We start from the raw sequence: 19,170 nt of genomic DNA on the forward strand, positions 1-19,170 counted from the left end.
GTAACCCACCATTGGTGAAGCTGTAAGGAAACCTATCATACAATAAGACATTTTAACCTGGTTCTCCAGATAAAAAAATAAAATACAATAAAATAATTAAAGGATGACGTTATCAGACCAGCTGGCTCTACCTATGAAGTGTCTATTATTATTACGTTTTTTTTCCAGTGATTGGGCAACCCTCTTTGCATCTTACAACACTGTATTGTTCTTCACCTTCCATGCATAGCAGACCCTGATACACAATGGTACCTCTTTCCTAATGCTTCACTATACAAAATTATCTGGTCACCAAACACTTTAATATATACTTTTGTACCAAGATATAAATATATCTCCAAATTATGAACCAAAAATAAAGTAAAGCATATTAATATAAGAAAAGGCTGCAACACTTGCCATTTACTTCACTTTCTACAACCATTATCCAAGCCCAAGTCATTAATAATGCCCCTTTCAGCAACACCCACGCCAGATCGCCCATTTCACAACTCTTTACAATCAGTGTGCTTTTGCGCATCCATCAGCCCTTGCGCCCACATATGCACCAAAAGAGCGAGCGAGTGAGATTGAAGAGCTATACAGCCAACTTGGTTACAAAATCGCTAAATGATAAAAGAGTGAATGTCTTGGAGAAATCATCACACTGTGTTCAAAGTAATCTCATTTTAGGCTGATTGTGGTTCAGCCAAATTCTTTAAATGCCTTTTGCAAAGGTTTATGTTTGAGAAATAAACATTGCCCGCTGTGTTGAGTGGGAAACTGCAGTCATGCTCACTAGGAGAAATTCAGGTTACAATAGCTGGCCTGCATCACAGTAACCCTAGTTTTAGTAGATATATAAAGAGAAGAACTATTTCCAGGAATGTGCATTGTCTTTGGTCAATTCTAATCTAGCGTGGAGCAACTTGGAAAAAAAGCCTGAGCAGTTGAAGAATTAGAATTTGAATTGATTTAAAAGGGGGTCCCACCTGGCCTACAGACTTCAGCTATCAGTTTGTAGGGTATGCCTTCAGGGTGATCAGCAGGGTCACGGCCACTGACGTCGATAAGCAAATTCTGGCTCCAGCTGCCCAACTGTTCAGCTACACACTCAACTGTCACTGGCTGTCGAGATCGAGGCTGCATTGTTCCAGTGCAAGGGAACACTGCAAACACCCCTGTGCTGAGCCGATTCTGGATATTCAGTAAAAAAGAAAGTAAGGGCAGTATTTTAAATGTCTGGAAATAATATAGAATAAAATGGGCATGATTCATTCTTCTTCTATACTGTGAATTCTCACAAGAGTTGCTGGAGACTATCCCATCTGACCTCAGGCAAACTACACCCTACATCTCATAGGGTAGGCGAGAGGCACACAACCATTCGCACTCACAATCAGAACCGAGAGAGAATCGATATATATATAAATACAATGAATTAAACAAAGAAATACCCTTTGGTTACGCCCCCATCATAAAAGTCTGAAGTAGTTTTTTTAAATTCATCGTATTTAACTACATTGTATTATTATTTTAAACTATTTAATGCATTACATTGCTAATGCATTTTTTTCTTGTCCGTTTACGTAAAAAGTTGTGTTTGTGGTCTCACGGTAACTTGGATGACTTTGAAACTTGAATAATTACAGTGATTAATTCATCTAAAAGTAGGCCCACAAAGTACAACACCTAGCACAGATAAATTGACACAAATTTGCTTCTAGATAAGTTTTAACAATTGAATACAAATGCAGGCACCTCATGTTTTATAATACTGTATTGCATGGCACCGCAGGAGAAAAAATGAATCAATAGAATAATTAAAAACATAAAACGAAGAATTAAAGGTTGCACATTAGGTAAGATGTTTACACTGGAAGCCCTCACCTGTGAGACGGAATCTTTCTGGAAGGACTCACTCCTCATTTTTGATCCGGCTGCATGAGACTTCTCTGAAACACTTTCTCGAGCGGTTTTCTTTCCACTGTGAAGAATGCAAGATAACAACGTATAATGTGATCCTACACAGTACCGGTATATAAAAGTGGTTAAAAACTAAAATTGAAAAACGAAAATGGAATGAACTACACATTACACACTGTTTGAATGTTGTGATGCTGCAGCACTACCTACCCCTGCTTTATCCGTGGACAAATGTCAATGCCCACACAGGAGATGGTGTAATAAGTCTCAAATATTCCATTGTTCTCAATAATGAAGGTCTGGGTTTTTTTAGATCCATAGACCAGAGGACCAAAGTTGATGTCACATGAAGGTGAGATTGTGTACCTACAACAGACATAGTATGCAATTACACAATATTCTAATAATTTATAATCGACAAAATTGCAAAGCTTTCTTATCAATGTTTGGAATTTATGCGCATGTGACAATCTGGTATTTACACAAAATGCATTAATTCTCCCCTGAAAAAAATCTAACCTGGAGAAGACGGACTGGACCGTAACATTGATAGGCAAAATGGCCACAATATGCCCTCCTTCCCCAATGGTGGGTTCAATCACCTGAAATATAAAGGAACTTTGAAATCACCAATATTTCACCAAAATCCAGAAGTTTAAAATGTAAGTATCATCATTACTATCATCCTACCAAGAAAAATAATATCCTAAAATGCAAAATACCCTCTCAAATATGGAAATAATGCAAAATTATGAAGAAATAAAATCGTCATTAGATTATCATAAAAAGTTGTTACTTAAAAACTAATTCAGGACTTCATTACATGGGAGAATTGGCCTATTTAGTCATGAGTCTCAGTCTGTATTTACAGGGAATTTATCCCTAATGTGTAAATTGATACCAATAATGAAAGAATGCCAAAAATCAACGATCATATGCCCAAAATCATACTTGACAAGAGAGAACAGGCTTGTCAATGATGGAGACTTCCTTCTTGGGTTTGCAGACAATCTGAATTGATGTGTACTTTTTGCGAGGAATTAAGGTGCCCGTTGAAGGAGACATTGAGAAGGCTGAGATCAAGGTGGGGTTTTTTTCTCCAACTAAAATCCTTGAAAAATCATTTGCAAAATGAATGGATGAGATTTTAAAAATACACATCACCATTTGGATGTCTGAATGCTGGTAAAATATAATTATAGTACAATGTAAAAATACTGCAGTTGAAACTCACTTGTATATGAATTCATATTTTCCTTGATTTTTCAGTTTGATGGTACGTTCTACTTCTTCAAAGACTTTTATAGTTCCAAAGTCCATACAGGCATCTGCCATTGAAGAATAAATACATTAAATGTTGTTGAATTAGCAAAACTATACAATATCAATCATTGTGTCACTGCTGTATTGTAATTTGTGGTTTTGGATGACGGACTTATTAGACTTTTGCACAAAAAACAGACACACACATCCTTGAGTTTTAAGACATCTGTTTGCTCTCCTTACAGCCCAAAGCCAACTAAAAGTCAAGGGGATGGAAGGATAGTGCAAGCACTTAATTTGCAGCTGTGGCACATCTTTTCGCTACCTCCTGCTATTCATGGTATTTTTGTGTTGCTTTCATTTTAATGGGTGGATTTCTCAATTTTGGTTTTCCTTCTCACCCTACTGGTTCTTGTTTGTCATGTTTTAAACCAGGGCACCTTGTTTTTGTACTGTACAAACATATCAGGACCATTGTAAACTCTTCGGATTCATACCTGGTGTGATGTTCATTGCTATATCAAAGGCTTCCGCAGAAACCTGGATTTTATCAGTGTATAACACGCCCAAAATGTTTTCTGCATCTGACACCTGAAAAAATTTAGAATAAAAAGGAAACAAAGTTTCAGAACGATGCTGATATACACTCGTCCCTCAATACACTGTAACATATTCCAACATGTAAATGGAAAATAATATCATACCTCAAGGCGTAACTGTTTTTTAATGTTCAATGGTTTTTTGGCCATAAAGTGCATTGTCAAGAGAACAGAGGAATTAGGATAGATAACACTCTGCTCCTGAGATACACTGAATTCATCGCCGAGTTCATCTAAGCCATGAAGTCTCCAAGATATTGAAAGAGGGGTCCTGTTGTGGAGTTTAACACTTCGACTCTCTGGCCTGTAGTGCAAAAGTGACATTATGAGTTATATGAACAAAAAACTGAAAAAAAACAAAGAAAACAAACATGACGAAAGAGGATGATGGACATTGGCTATTGTCTGTTACCTATTAAGTAAGACCCTGTTGAAATTGAGACGCTTGCTTTCTAGCTCCAGCTCTGGTCGCACTCCAAAGCAGGAGAGAGCAATGGTGAAAACCTCTGGATTGTCTTTGACACAACACACAATATTGTCCTTGATCTCGCCAGGTGTTGTTGGGTAAGCCCAGACAGTCAACTCCTGGCAAGGTGGATTACATTATATGCAAAAACAGTGTTCACTCAGAAATCGTTCGAGACAAATCAAATTGCCTTTTTTTCACAATAAATAACTTTCACATTGCTTCTGACTTCATACTCTGCACGCTTAATTTCTCAATCATGAGCAAATTTGGTTCCTCTTCCTTATATTTAGGACGGGCAATGCACCATAGTCTTGCGTTTTAAGGCAATGTGAAGATGGCTGTCCTATGGCTTCAAAGGCGCTTTTTTTTTCAACATGCATCTGCATATTAATAAAAAATGCTTCCAGACCAGGGGTGCACAAACTATCCCACCGAGGGCCGCAGTATGTGTGGGTTTTTGTCACAACACATCAAGAGGAAACATCCTCATCAATTTGGTGGCCTCCCAGACCAATTTTCCCACCCCTACTCTAAACCCTAAATGGCACCCATGCCCTTGCAACAATGTGGATGTCTAGTTCTGTGCTGCTCACGAAAATATACCCCTTTGTCGTAAATGTTACCTGTTCATGGTCAGGTTGTAGAGTCATGTTGGGAGGATCTAGCATATATGTAGTGGCCTGGGTGTCATTTTGGAAGTAAAACTGAATCTCAGCCTCAAGTCCTGAATTATTTTTGATCACTATTCTTTCTGTGTTTTCGGGATACCGACTGTCCTTGTATCTGCAGAAAGACAGATAGTGTCATGTTATGTGATGCTGGAAGGAAAACACAATTCTGGCCTAATTATATATTGATTCGCACTTGTCTCTGGTCTTGCTACAGAGTAATGGACCAAATTCATAGAATCCAGGATTGGCAACATAGGTCCTCTTAAGGCCTTGGGTTAATTTTGGCACCTCTCGACAATAGGGAAAAAGAACCCTGTATAAACATAGAAAAAATGATTTCAGAAAATATAGTGAAAGAAAATGGGGTATGTAAACGGAAGTAAATTGTAATATAAATCATGAGAATATTTGACTACAACATATTGCAACAATATTAATGATAATGACATAAATACAATTCAATAACTGACTTGTAATCTTTGCAGAATGATGGATATGTGCAAATTCCTTTGCAGAATAGTTGGTAGATTTTGTGAGTCCCAAGGAGCTCAAAGTTGAACATTTGTTCAAAATCTCCAGGAGAGCTGGAGTAAAACCATATTTTCATTACAACTTGACCATGAGCTGGTACAACCCAGCGGAATGTTGTGAGACTGCAAACAAAGAGACAAACAAAGAAATGAATTCATACGATACTAGAGAAAAGGTATAAATGGCATATGCTTTCAAAATATAAGCGCCACTAGCGCGGGGTGTTGGAGCCTATTCCGGTTGATGATGTGGATGTGGGACACCTTGAAATGTTTGCCGGATAATCACAAACCACAGAGATAACTTCATACTCCTGGTCACAACTAAGGCCAATTTTAACGGATCTACTGTGCATGTTTCATGGCTGCAGGAGGAAACTCACACTGCCCAACATGCTCGCAAGGAAAACATGCTAATACCACACAGGGAGGCTGGAGCCTCAGGTTGACATTTTGATCTCAGAAGTTTAAGTTCGACATGCCACCAAGTCAGTTACCATTTATTTTTCTTTCTTTTCTTACCTCTGGTTGCGTTTCTGTTCCACACTTGCAGTATGCGGATCTTGTTCACCTATGTCAGTTACTGAAGAAGCAACGTCCACACCTTTGGCTTTTGGAAGAGCTGCAGGCCGTTTTGCGCTCTTCTGACTATCTCTTCCTTTCTTGTCTTTCAATGCATTCAATTTTGCACCTGCTCTGCGACCCTTTGGTGCCTGTAAGAAACAGACACATGATATCACAAATACGTGCTCATCTACCAATTCTATCTTCTCGGAGTACAAGTATAAGTATCTGCCCGTTTGTACCCTGTAGCTTTAATAATTAATTCCTTCATCCATCTCCCATACCGCCTATCCTCGAAAGGGTTGCAGGGGTTGCTGGAGCTTAACCCAGCTGACTTCGGGCAAAGGGCAGACTACACCCTAGACTGCTTGCCAGTCAGCCATATGGCACACAGAGAGACGAACGACCCTACACTCACAATGATCTGTTTGAAGAAGGTATATTTCTGATATTGTTAGATAACAATCTATCCATCACGGTAGAGTGCCAACAAGTCTGAAATTATCACTTATTTGGGCCTGTTGCCGGGAAAGCACACTTTGTGGAGAAGCACTACCAATTTCATAATACACAGATGGGTATGATGACAATTAGGCTTTTGTCGAGTCAATGATGATGACAAAGCCTATATCTGATTATTATTATGTCTGATTATTAGAAAATCACTTAAGTTCCCACTACCATTAACCACCATGTTTGGACACTTTACCTTTATTGGTACATCTTCATCATCCTCTTCTTTTCTCTCATCTTGGTCATCCCCTGCAGAATGACTCAGAAAAGTGAAACAATTACAGTTCAGTTGTCTCTTGACTCTTTCCCTACTCTTGGGTAAATGAATCACTGATAATGTAATAGGGGGAGGGACCGAAAGAGTGCCAGTGGCCAAACACAATTCATCCAGCACCTACAGAGACAGAACAGAGATAGGTTAAGCGTTAGATTTATACTTTCAATTTGTGTAATAAATGGAGGAAACAGTGGTTAGTTTTTCGAGATCTACCTCATTTAGTGGAGGTAAGGCTTGGATTTTGAGCAATTCAAAAACATCTGGATAGTCTTGTCCTGTAAGTTTCAGAACAATGTGACGGATAACTTTTGGTTTCTCTACTGCCTTCTCTGCTTTGTTGGTTGGTTCCAGTGGAGAAGGTATCTTGCTAGTGGATTTTTTGCCCTTCTTTGATACAGGAGCCTGTAAACAGTATCGTTGAATATACAAGGTAAATATTGTTGGGTGATGGATCTCATAAAGTTTCACAATATGGCAGAACATTTACAGCAAGTGCCAGTTTACGCATGTGAAATTCTATACATACTATGTTAGTTAGTTACGTTACAACTGAAATCAAACAACCTGCTTCTCCGGGGGCTCTTCCTGCACTGGAGGCTCCTGACCTGGCAAAGGGACTCTCAGCGCACCAATAACCCGGTCCCAATGTTGGAGAATGTGTTCCACTAGGATTTGGGTCTTTTCATATGCAGTGAACATACTGTGCAGCTTATCTATTGGCTAGTCAAGAAGATGACACAACAAAGATGATTAATGAAAATGAAATGCAGACAATCCTTTGAAATTCTATCATAAAAGACAAGTTTATCCCTCTATCCAGCTATCCTTCTTCTATATCAGTTATGCTCTCAAGCCTGACAGATGATTATGCCAAAACTTATTCCAGCTAACCTCTTGGAGGCAAGTTATAGCCTTTGCTAATAGTAACTAATTAATGCTTTACATCAGGGCTTTCCAAATCTAGCCTTCTGGGCAACTGTGGGCTTTGATCGATCCCGCAGAGAAGATGTAACCAATGACATTTCTTCTGAACAAAATGAACCTTTATTGCAATCAACTTATTATGCTTGTAAAGACACCTATTTGGTGAAAAGGTGTTGTTCAGTTGGAATTAAATTCTGCACCCACAGCCGCCCTCTGTGAAATATAATTTAGATCCCAGCCTTATATCAAACCTACCGTTGTATCTTCATTCCCCGGGAGATCTTTATTAACTTCTTCTTTACTCTTTTCATCTTTGGTTTGCTTTGCTGCATCAATATTAAAAGGTTACAACACAAAGAAATGAAGATATTTTCATATTCTTATAGATCAAGTCTAAGTCCAACGATATGCGTAGAGTAATCCCTCGAAAATCGTGGCTTTAACTTTCGCGGATTCACTACATCGTGGTTTTTTTCTGGAAAAAAAGTTCATAAAAATGTGAAAATCCATGCTGAAACTAGCAAGCGGACATGTTTAGTCAGGCGTTTACGGTTATCCCGCAAATATCACGAACATGGCCACAAGAGGACAAAAGACTTGAACTAAAACTCCCATTTACCTGTTTTTTTTTATTCATATCAAGTGGAGAGAAATTATATTTTCAGTGAGTACAATATTTAAAGTAGTTGCATTTTAAAATGTATAGTTTATATTTAGAAATTAATACATTAGTCTTTTGCCTATATCTGCAATATTTAAAAAATATACATTTTTCGATAATTGTACTCGTGTACTTGTATTTTTGTATAGGTGCAAAAACATAAATTGTGGTAGTTATAATGGGGGTGATCCGAGTTCGAGGTTTTTCTTTCACCGCGGCAATGTTTGGTCTACATTAACTGCGATATTCAAGGGATTACTGTATTGATGTTTTTATTATGAATTAAGAGAGAATTTTAATCATTTTAAAATATTTAAAGTTATTTTTTAAGTGTACCATCACTGGAAGGTTGATCTTTCTTGTCCATGAGTGATTCTTTAGAGGATGGGACTCGAGGAGCAGCCAATGCACTTGATGGCTAAAGTGAAAAAAACAAAACAAAAACAAAGTGAAAGAAAAACAATAATTACTGATAATGTTGCGTGGGCAAACGTTAGCGCTGTTACCATTTTGTAAATAATGCATTTAAAAATGTAGAGATTTGAAATCAACACCATTTATTAATTATAAATCACAATTTGTTACATCAGAGGAGACCTGGATGTTTTTTTTTTCCTTCACACTTAAGGCATGCTCTCTACTTTCTAAGTTTGCAGAATTGTTTAGAATTGATAATGAAGATCAAGACGGGATGAAAATGAAGATGGGGTTGTGATTTGGTGTGAGATTTGGTATGTGTTTGGTAAACAAGTTATTATGTGTTGCTTTGTTGTATGTTCTTAGACCTAAATTATCTGAATAACTTTGGCGATGAAAAAATAAGTGCTTAAAATAGATACAAATACCTGTTTAGTCTCTATAGAGCCCTTCTTCCGTGCAACTTGTTTGCTTTCCTTAGCTCCACCCTTTTTGGTTTTTTTCTTAATCTCATCAATTTTCAGTTTCTTCATTTCCTCCTGTTGTTGTTTGTCTATCTGCACTTTCTTGATTTGCTCAAGAACTCTGGTAGATTGAAATACAAGCATTTCAATTTGTTAGGTGACAAATGTACAACATGGTGAGTGACATTTCTGCGGGACTATGTTCATGTCATCATTACATGAGTTTCTTTTGTTTCTGTCGTTCAATAATACGCTCTTTCTCTTCCTCTGGTAGAGCTTCATATTCCTCTTCATCCATGTTCTGCATCCATTCTTCCTCTTCACGCTCTTTTTCCTTCAACAAAGCCTCTGCAGACACATTTAAAAAAATGATAGGTACTAATGAAATAAACATAATAAATGTTCGTGTTTAGACTCATGTTTCATTGTAAATGTCTTGCTTTTCTATATATCATTCAATAAGATTTGAGCGTGCAATTTACCTTCAGCTTTTCTTTGTGCCCTCTTCCGAGATCTAAGCGCACTGTATGTGTCAAATAAGTTAATTGCATAAATGTGTTTACGGTTATTAAGGGCCTTGAGAATTACTTCGAGAGAGTATGCTACGGATCTGGTGTAGACTGAATCAAGACCATAAATTACTAGACCACAGTAGCAGTCCTCCAACTGCAAAACAAGAAAAGCAAAGATAAAAACCAATGATTAAACACGTATGTTCTGTAGAAGTAAGGTGAATTTTGCTATAATGAAAAGTTTCCCATTACCTGAAACCTCTCTGATAGGATCTCAACCAGTAGCTGTTCAGGCAGGAGATTACTAAGTATGCCCTTATCAATGAACTGAAAGAATAAAAAAAAAATTTTAACAACCAATCCCGCCTTAAAGTTTTGAGATTGGAAATTCATGACTGTATAATAGAATGAGTTTTTTTAAACAAGATTTCTTTGTAAAATATAGACAAACTAGTTATGAAAAATAGTTATTCAAACAGCTCAAATTGAAGTCAAAAGCACTTTCACAAAAATACACACACACACACATATATATATATATATATATATATATATATATATATATATATATATATATATATATATATATATATATATATATATATATATATATATATATATATATATATATATATATATATATATATATATATATATATATATATATATATATATATATATATATATATATATATATATATATGGATAAACACAAACAAAAAATAGAGCCTTTCCTAGCTGACTTTTTTTTAACAAAAACATTTTGCCATCGTTATGAAACTGTTTGCGTATTAAGAACCACCATGCCCTACACAATTCAAAATTAAAAGACAGACACTATAAGTCACGGGTGGCGAACACACGGCTCTCGAGGCATATATATCTCGTATGCAAAATTAATGTGGCTATTTGCCACAGCAAATCTAGGGTAGTTGATATGTCAAACTCAGGCTGAGTTCCATTTGATGTGTGCATGGACAATTATAATGAAATGAACACTTTGTTGGTTTAGAAGGGGAATAAGTGTTATGGGGAATAATATAGGTTTAATTGTGGTTTTTTTTTGAATGACTGTTTGGGCAGGTCACTGCTTGGTGTGGCTATTTGACTCTCAGTTTAAAATGTTTGCTCTTTGTGTCTTTGTGTAAAGAAAATTTACCATGCTACTTTGTGCGCTGGCATTCTCTTTCGACTCTTTCGGAGTTTTTAAATCACTGTAGTTGCTGTCAGTGGGCTTTGACTGAACCTCCGTGGGAACACTGTCTGGATAAAATTCTTCACCTTCACAGGGGGAATTTGGTTTTGAGTCGATGGTTGCAGATAACTGAGCTGGAAGAAAAAAAAATATAGCCATCTGTATTGTGGGTGTTTTCCAAGTTCATTACAATATTTATATTTTTTTCACGTTTGTTATTCTAGGGTTGTATTCATTCGGCAAGGAAGTCCTGACAAGTCTGGCAAAAAAAGGGCTATTTCTTACTTTGATTCAGAAATTTAGCACCATATTGTTCCCAGTTATCTTCAAACCAATGCCATGTATTTTTTTGAAGAAAAAAAATCATTAAAATGGTGGCCAGCCAATCGCAGAGCACAAAGAGACGGACCACCATTCATGCTCACACTCATATCTAGGGGCAATTTAGAGTGTTCAACCAGCCTATCTTGCATTTATGGGATGTGGGGAGGATCACATTTTTGATTAAATTCAACTTTAACATGGAATTGGATATAGAGTAACTATATAAGATGTATTGACTTTTTTAGGTTGACATTCGACATTGGTTTAATTGGACTTCAAATATGCCCCCTTTTGGTGATTCCATAGTATAGGAATATTGTTAGAGATTGTACACACCAGCCTCTTCCAGCTTCTGCGCATACTCAGCCGCAGCACGGTTAAACAGTTGTCGTCCTGCCAGGCTAACGAGAGAAGTTCCATGCATCAGTGAGTCAGCAAGTATTGCATCCATACTTAGACACGCTGCTCCATAGTGATTTGCCAGAGGAGTTGCTGTTTTGTGTTGATCTTAACAAATAAGAAGAAATTGCGTTATGATGTGGGCTTCAAATATATTGATGCAAACATCAAGTCAAAGTTTTTAATCAATGGAAACAATATATTATTGGGACATTAATCAATCGAACCCATCAGACTGAAGACCACACAATTTAGTCAACAAATGAAGTCAGGTGCATACAATGAGAGTGACATTATATAGAGTACATCGATAATCAGTAGAGATTTATTTTACAAAATTAAATATCAGCTTCGAAGCACTAATGATGGTATTTTGACTCAGTCATCTCCCTAAAAGCAAGCATTGATTGTTTTGGAGCATGAACAAGTGTAAAATAGCTTACCAAACCTACTACATCTTCCAATGAGCAGCATAAAATATATTAAAATCAAGCAACAACAAGGGTGATCAAATTTATGAACCTGGATTCTTTTGTTTAAATAATTATTGTACAATTCCCATAATTCCTATAATCTGAGTTATTCTAAAATATCACTGTGGTGTCTGCAACATTATATATTTAACTTAATTTTCTGATTGATACAACCAACAATTTTAGAAGGAAAATCTTTAAAATTATTTAGGGTACCTAATCATTGTTCATACAACTTTATCTCTCAGTCCAATGTGTTTTGTTTGTTTGGTTACCTGTCAGTGGGGCTCCATACATAATAATAGCGATGCCTCTGCAGTTCAGAGCAGCTAGACCTTTGGGTGTAAGGTCAACACCCATGTATCGGGCAATCGCATTGGAAAGAGGGTTTATCTCCAAATTTCCCAGACTCCCAGTAGATTGAGTTTTCATGATATCTGAAACGACTAATGTCCAAATATATGACAATGTTAAAATATAAGTTAATAACTGGTACTTCTACAGAGAGATACCAAAGATCCTTATATGTCAAGTGTTTTTAATACACTTGTAAAATTTGATTATTCAAACTTACCGAGTTCAGTCCTTCGTCTTTCACCCCTTTTACAGCCTCGTCGTTTTTGCAGACTCATTCCACCTACATTTTTATCTGAGGTATAAAAGTTGAGGTCATTGAACTTGAACACAAAAAATTTGTCTTAAATCATGGCTGACAGATGCAAAACACAAACTATGCCTGATACTCTCATGACCTTTTAGCCGCGAGCAGTGATCTTTGTAGAAGTCCATAAGTTCTATGGGAAGACTCTCTCCAGCATGTCTTGGAGGAAGCAGCAATACATCGTTGGCGTCATAACCATCCATAAGATTCAGGATCTTTGCAGTGCAATATAATGGAAGACAATGTGAAGAGAAAGAAAGAGAGAGCATTTGACAGAATGATAATACCGTGAATAAATGACATTGTTAAAATAACACTGTTAAAAATACTTTTTAGACAGAAAAAAAAAGAGATCTTTATCTGTCATTTTTTTTAACGAAACAAACGGCACCCCTCCCATTCAAGAAAGTTTGTTATACAAAGCTGTTGTATAATGAAAGTAAAGGCTTTTGATTCGAAACTGGAGTACCTCAGGGAAAATGCTACATCTCAGGGATAGTGTCTCTCCTCTCATCTCCTTTTCTGAACCACCTTATCTTCACTAGGGCCACGGGGGTGCTGGAGACTATCCCAGCCAACTTCGGGCCATAGGCGGGGGACACCCTGAATTGGTAGCCAGCCAATTAACCCAGGTTCCCCGCTGTGAGGCCGACGCGCTTACCGCCAGGCCACTCAGGGATAGTGTATAAAAACTTAATTGAAAATGGGCAAACTACTATTAAACATTTTAGCGGCAGCCTGGTAATGAACTGATTAACATGCCTGCCTCAACGTTGACAGGTTTTGTGTATGTTCCCCCCATGGTTATCTGGGTACTAAGTGTTATCAAAGGGGAAAAATACATAGGTATTGCATTATTTCAACTATAAATGTATACAGTCTCAATTTGTAAATAAAGTCTTAATTTGTGTGAGCCGCCGGGTGCTATTGCGGTGCATAGTGGTAAGACAAAACAAAATAGAATATGAAGTTCCTATTTCAGATTGAATGTCTTTCCCAGGTTCGCATTTGGAAAGCAAAGTGCATCTTTGAGCCAAGATTGCCACTGTTCGTTGGGGGAAGATTCCGAATGTCAAAAAGAACCATGTGATAAAAAAGTACTGCGGGGACGAATTATCATGCAGACATACATAAATTACACACAGTTACATGTCAAACTAATTACAAATATTCAGATGTGCGTTCACTCTTCGAGATTGCGTCACTTTAAAATGCATTGTTAATTAACCCCTCGTAAACATTGATTACCTCAAACATATACTTACAGAGAAGCAAGAGTAAAATAAGCCTACACTCTTTTACTATTGTTCTAGTGTCATGTTCATAGACGAAGGCTGTATTATCTTTTGGCATGGGTCAATTGAGTCTACTGTGTGGACTGAAAACTATATACTTTTTCCCTTAAAACTTTGGTATTTCTTTCTAACATTGCTTTATCCCAAAGTAAAAAATGACATTGTTTTTTTTGCAAATTACATCTACATAAGTAAACAAAAGGATAAAGGATAATTTGGTTAAAAAAATGTAAAAAAAGGTAATCGTACCTTTTCTTCCTTTAGGTATTGTGTGTCATACTCTAGAGAGTAGAACTCAATGGGATAAGAGCAAGGGTTTTTAACGATGACTTCTGCTTCAATCTCCATACTGAATGGCAAACAAGGACCCATTATTAAGTCTGGTGGACAAAAGTCCAGTTCTGGTTCTTCACCCTGTCCCAGGGCTGTGATGACAACTGGTTCAGTACCCTCGATTACAGTAATGATTAAATGTCGCTTGTAAAGACACTGTGAAGCACATAATGAATTTTAAATCAATACCGATTTAATATGTTTTCTGCAAGCATCGTTGTACCTGCATCTACATTCACTATATAATAATAATTGTAAAGTTAATTACCCCCTCAGTAGGACTGAACTTAATCTGGACATTTATCTGGTCACCAGGGTTGAGTACACCAGAAGAAGGAGTCATCTCAAACATCACGGGTGGCGGTCGGTGCTGCTGCAGATATTTGCTGCGTTGATGAAGAGGGAGGAACTTATCGACCTGAAAGAAAAAAATTGTCATTTATATGTCAACCTAATTCAGTCAATAAGAAATTTAAACTGACAATTACTGTGTACCTTTACAGGCTTCACGTCCTCCACTATCCTCCATTGACAGGGCACAGATTCATGATTAAACAGCTGCATTGTCTGAATCTGATAAAAAAGAATATATATATATATTTTTTTTTTAAACTGTATTTTATATTGAGGTTGTTCTATCTATTTGGGGGCCAACTTGTGACATTTCGAGGAAATTAGAAAAATAATCACACAGGTTAAACTGATTTAACTTGTTATTAAAAAATATATATATTTAACAAATTGAAATCGGAGGAAAGGGTTTTCAACAGGAACCGTTTGAATAGGCTTCAGACTGCTGGTCTCTCATCTCATTTTCTGAACAGCTTTATCCTCCTTAGGGTCTTGGGGAGTGCTGGAGCCTATCCCAACTGTCTCTTGGCCAGAGACGGGGGACACACTGAATTGCAGGGCACAAGGAGACGGACAACCATGCACTGATGCCCATAGGTAGGGGAAATGTAGAGTGTCCAATCAGCCTACAACACATGTATTCGGAATGTGGGGGAAACCGGAGTACCCGGATATAGACAGACACGCACACACACAATGTCATAATGTTGATTACCTTACAGAATCCACAACGCACAGTGTCAAACTGAAGTGTGTCTGAGGAAATGGAGATTGATGGCACGGTCACCACTGCACAAAGACGCACCTGCACTGATGGGCCACCTGTGATCTGTAATCACCCCCCATCCCCCATAAAATCTATTAAGGATCAAGAATATCACATTGAAATTGGGCACTGTGAAGGACATGATTTTATGAATTGAAATTAGTTCCCATATGGGTGGAAGGAAATTGTTATCTTCATTATTGATGCCCTCTCTAATTAGGCAATACATTTAATTATTCATTCATCTTCCATATCTTGCATCCTCGTAAGGATTGTAGGGAGTTCTGGGGCCTATACCAATTCACGTCAGGCAAAAGGCAAATTACACCCTAGACCAGACCTGGGCAATTAATTAAAAGGGTCACATCGGGTGCATGTTTTTGTTCCAACCCTTAAGAGGAAACCTTTCCACCAATCTGGTATCTTATAAGTTGTTTCATCAGACATCTAATTGGTTAAAGTGTCTGCACTGGTTCGATTGGAACGAAAACCTGCACCCACAGCAACCCTCAAGGGCCGAATTGCCCAAGTGTGCCTCAGACTGGTCACCAGTCAGCCATATGGCACACAGAGAGACCGATGACCATTCACACTCACAATCATACCGCCACCAGTAAGAATCAAGACCACACCTGCCCGCACCAAAGTCAGTTGAGTGAACCCTTACACCACCAGATGGCCCTACATTTAATTACGCAGGAGTTAACTAGAATATGCAGAGTAAAGCTGATCAGGCCATAGACGTGCAAACTCCACGCAGAGTGCTGTGGCTTTAGATTTTTTTTCAATACAAAAAGTGTGCCACAGCTCAAAAAAGGTTAGGGAACGCTGCAGTAAATGACTGAGGATTACCTGAATTGGAATGAGAGCACTTCTGATACCCAGACTGCCTTTTTGGGGATCAAATTCCACAGTGAAATGCTCTGTCTCACCACAGGAAAGGTTTCTTATGCTCCCAAATTCCACCTTAAAACCTTTGAAGGATCAATACCACAATCACAACATTTCAATATGGTACCAATTAGGGACTACGGCAAACAGAACACAATATGCACGTAACATTAAAAAAAAGCTACAATTATTTTTGATAGCTTCCGATTTAGACATAAAATCTTTAGGTAGCTCAATGTATCAAAAATAGGGCACTGCATTAAAAAAAATACCTGCAATAACTTTGGAGTTTGCGTGGAAGGAAACAGGTAGTGGACCATTATTGGTAATCAATACAATGTGTTTAAGGACTTTGCTTGGAACAACATAACCAAAATCCAGAATATACTCAGGGAGAACAAATCTGGAGAAATAGAAAAGATAATATTATTCATTCAATGACACAGTAGTGAAAATTTTGGCACAGTTACATCACAATGTCAAAAAAATCTTACTCATAAATACTTCCAGATACCAAACTTTACATCCAGCCATTCGTTTTCTATATAGCTATTCATGAACAATTGGACATTCTGGTTGCTAACCAATTGCAGGGCATATATAAAGCAGATAATCATTCACATTGACAATTAAAGGCAATTCAATCTCTTCGATTAATCTAAGGATCTGATGAAACAGCTTTCTAAATTGCAAAATGAAGCTGAAGTGCCCAGTTTAAACTTACATGAGTTCAGGAAAAACATGCAAATTCCACTAGGGAGGCTGGAGCTCAGTTTCGAACCCATACCCTCAAAACTGGATGGAAGATGGTTTAATCAGTAACCCACTATGCTGCATTGTACCGTCTGTAAACAAGGAATCAAAACATTTGCACACCCTTGGTAAAATGATTTAAGAATCTTTTTTAATTCTATTTCTGGAGGAGCAAAGCTATTCTAATTAAAGTATAATTTTTTGGGATGACACTTTTCAATTTATCATTTGTGATTTTACTTGGTGCTGTCAGTTCTTTTAAATCACAATTAATTGTGATTAATCACATTTTATTAGCTTTTAAAAGCAAAAATTGCAAAAACATGTAGTAAGGTTTAAATGCAACTTCATACTTGGAAAATGAAATGAACCTAGTTTTTCAAAATAACAAGGGCGCCTCCCAGTTCTGATGTCACGGGTTCAAGCCTGGGCTGCAGCCTTCCTATGTGGAATTTGCATGGGTACCTGTGTGGTACTCTGGTTTACTCCCACAGAAACATGTATGGTAGGCTGCTTAATTCATGCATTCAATTTCTGTACCACTTATCCTCACAAAGGTTGCAATGGGTGCTGGAGCCTATCCCAGCTGGCATTAGGCACCAGACGGGTGACACTCTGCATTGGTGGCCAGCTAATTGCAGGGCACAAGAAGACAAAGGACAAACCGTCACACCCGCATTCATGCCTAGGGGACAATTTAGAGTGTTCAACCAGCTTACATTGGATTTTTTTGGGATGTCAGAAGAAAACCTGGGGGAACTACCTGGGATTGAACCGCCGACACCAGAACTGTGAAGCCGATGCGCTAACCAATCGACCACTGCGCTGCCCTAGTAGGCTGGTTGAACACTCCAAATTGCCCTCAGGGTTTGAGTGTACGTGTAAATGTGTTCCCTGCAATTGGCTATCAACCACTTCACGTAGTGGGCCGCCTACTGTCAATTGTTAGCTGGGATAGTCAACCTGCCGCAACAAATCGTATTCTGCCCATTAAAATCCCAAATTAAGTTTCTCCTGATTAGCGGTATTTCACATTACTCTATCTGGCCAAAACTATTGTGTTTGAGGGCAACGTGCCCTGTCTGGAGATCTGAAGTATTTTTGACAAGCAAGGATGGTCAGGAAGGGTGGTAATTAAACACGAGTTGAAACAATCTACTGTGTCAAAGCCAATATGAGTAAACTCCATTAATAATGTGTAAAATTGAGAACAGTAAATTTTATAAATACCTGCTGAGTTCGCTCCATTTTTTGTTGGAACATTGGGTGTTTCCCATTTCCATGAGGCTCTTGCTTACAGCCAAAGCATTCTCCGTGACCAGCATTTTCTCAATTTCAAAAAAATGCCACTTTTCAAACTAGTGGACAGACAGTAGAAAGTCAAGTCATGCGATTTATCTGTAATAGTCAACAAAATGTAATGCAAACTTAAACACCAAACAATAACGCTATTTAATTGAGCAGTTCCACCAATAAAATCTGAACTTATAAAATGATCTTACAAGAGCCCAAGAAATAGAAATCTAATTTATGACATAGTAAAATTTATTTTGAGGACTAACGTGAAAGGAACTGGTAGCCTCCAATTCAACAGCTAGTTTGGACTGCTCGAACACACCACTGTAGCTCTCCTTTGCTGCAGAGAAAGGACAAGATGGAAAGAAGAAAGGGTTTTAAAAAGTTCTATTTGTGTTTCGACTCTAAAGGGTATATTATGTGTAATCCATGTAAAGAATAATATCATTCATTCCTGTTTTTTTAATAACATTGTTCTACATTTACCCAGGCTTCGAGGTAAATTCAGGGAGATCTTTGGAAACACTCCTTCACCAGTTAGTTTGATGACCTGTGGTGGTAAGTGAGCAACAACCAGCCTAAACTCCTTTTCAAACTTCTCAGGGATTCCAGGGAGGTAGCGGACGCGCAGACAAAGAATCATGCCAGCTTCAATGTAACCCTG

At 37.7% G+C, this 19,170-nt stretch overlaps 1 protein-coding gene across 2 annotated transcripts in view; it reads right to left on the reverse strand.

Moving 5' to 3' along the window:
* The window catches only part of hydin (HYDIN axonemal central pair apparatus protein), a 55,126-nt gene that overhangs the window by 17,980 nt on the left and 17,976 nt on the right, over nucleotides 1–19,170 (reverse strand). Inside the window, exons 27-62 of one of the 2 annotated variants that reach the window (XM_077710536.1) lie at nucleotides 18,993–19,167; nucleotides 18,773–18,846; nucleotides 18,441–18,568; nucleotides 16,730–16,860; nucleotides 16,419–16,540; nucleotides 15,516–15,629; nucleotides 14,945–15,022; nucleotides 14,718–14,867; nucleotides 14,366–14,605; nucleotides 12,913–13,036; nucleotides 12,735–12,809; nucleotides 12,436–12,606; nucleotides 11,625–11,795; nucleotides 10,929–11,098; nucleotides 10,022–10,096; nucleotides 9,740–9,923; nucleotides 9,476–9,605; nucleotides 9,222–9,378; nucleotides 8,713–8,794; nucleotides 7,971–8,041; nucleotides 7,356–7,511; nucleotides 7,005–7,193; nucleotides 6,711–6,908; nucleotides 5,960–6,150; nucleotides 5,378–5,560; nucleotides 5,101–5,220; nucleotides 4,860–5,019; nucleotides 4,180–4,352; nucleotides 3,873–4,071; nucleotides 3,666–3,759; nucleotides 3,140–3,233; nucleotides 2,857–3,016; nucleotides 2,425–2,507; nucleotides 2,116–2,271; nucleotides 1,870–1,966; nucleotides 972–1,176 (exon numbers count right to left, since the gene is read on the reverse strand). In XM_077710536.1, the coding sequence (XP_077566662.1) occupies nucleotides 972–1,176; nucleotides 1,870–1,966; nucleotides 2,116–2,271; nucleotides 2,425–2,507; nucleotides 2,857–3,016; nucleotides 3,140–3,233; nucleotides 3,666–3,759; nucleotides 3,873–4,071; nucleotides 4,180–4,352; nucleotides 4,860–5,019; nucleotides 5,101–5,220; nucleotides 5,378–5,560; nucleotides 5,960–6,150; nucleotides 6,711–6,908; nucleotides 7,005–7,193; nucleotides 7,356–7,511; nucleotides 7,971–8,041; nucleotides 8,713–8,794; nucleotides 9,222–9,378; nucleotides 9,476–9,605; nucleotides 9,740–9,923; nucleotides 10,022–10,096; nucleotides 10,929–11,098; nucleotides 11,625–11,795; nucleotides 12,436–12,606; nucleotides 12,735–12,809; nucleotides 12,913–13,036; nucleotides 14,366–14,605; nucleotides 14,718–14,867; nucleotides 14,945–15,022; nucleotides 15,516–15,629; nucleotides 16,419–16,540; nucleotides 16,730–16,860; nucleotides 18,441–18,568; nucleotides 18,773–18,846; nucleotides 18,993–19,167 (5,080 nt within the window). The remainder of the gene's footprint in view (nucleotides 1–971; nucleotides 1,177–1,869; nucleotides 1,967–2,115; nucleotides 2,272–2,424; nucleotides 2,508–2,856; nucleotides 3,017–3,139; nucleotides 3,234–3,665; nucleotides 3,760–3,872; nucleotides 4,072–4,179; nucleotides 4,353–4,859; nucleotides 5,020–5,100; nucleotides 5,221–5,377; nucleotides 5,561–5,959; nucleotides 6,151–6,710; nucleotides 6,909–7,004; nucleotides 7,194–7,355; nucleotides 7,512–7,970; nucleotides 8,042–8,712; nucleotides 8,795–9,221; nucleotides 9,379–9,475; nucleotides 9,606–9,739; nucleotides 9,924–10,021; nucleotides 10,097–10,928; nucleotides 11,099–11,624; nucleotides 11,796–12,435; nucleotides 12,607–12,734; nucleotides 12,810–12,912; nucleotides 13,037–14,365; nucleotides 14,606–14,717; nucleotides 14,868–14,944; nucleotides 15,023–15,515; nucleotides 15,630–16,418; nucleotides 16,541–16,729; nucleotides 16,861–18,440; nucleotides 18,569–18,772; nucleotides 18,847–18,992; nucleotides 19,168–19,170) is intronic. The other variant, XM_077710538.1, reaches the window with a different exon arrangement.

Source organism: Stigmatopora nigra, chromosome 2 (genome assembly GCF_051989575.1).
Source record: "Stigmatopora nigra isolate UIUO_SnigA chromosome 2, RoL_Snig_1.1, whole genome shotgun sequence".
NCBI classification, from domain to species: domain Eukaryota; kingdom Metazoa; phylum Chordata; class Actinopteri; order Syngnathiformes; family Syngnathidae; genus Stigmatopora; species Stigmatopora nigra.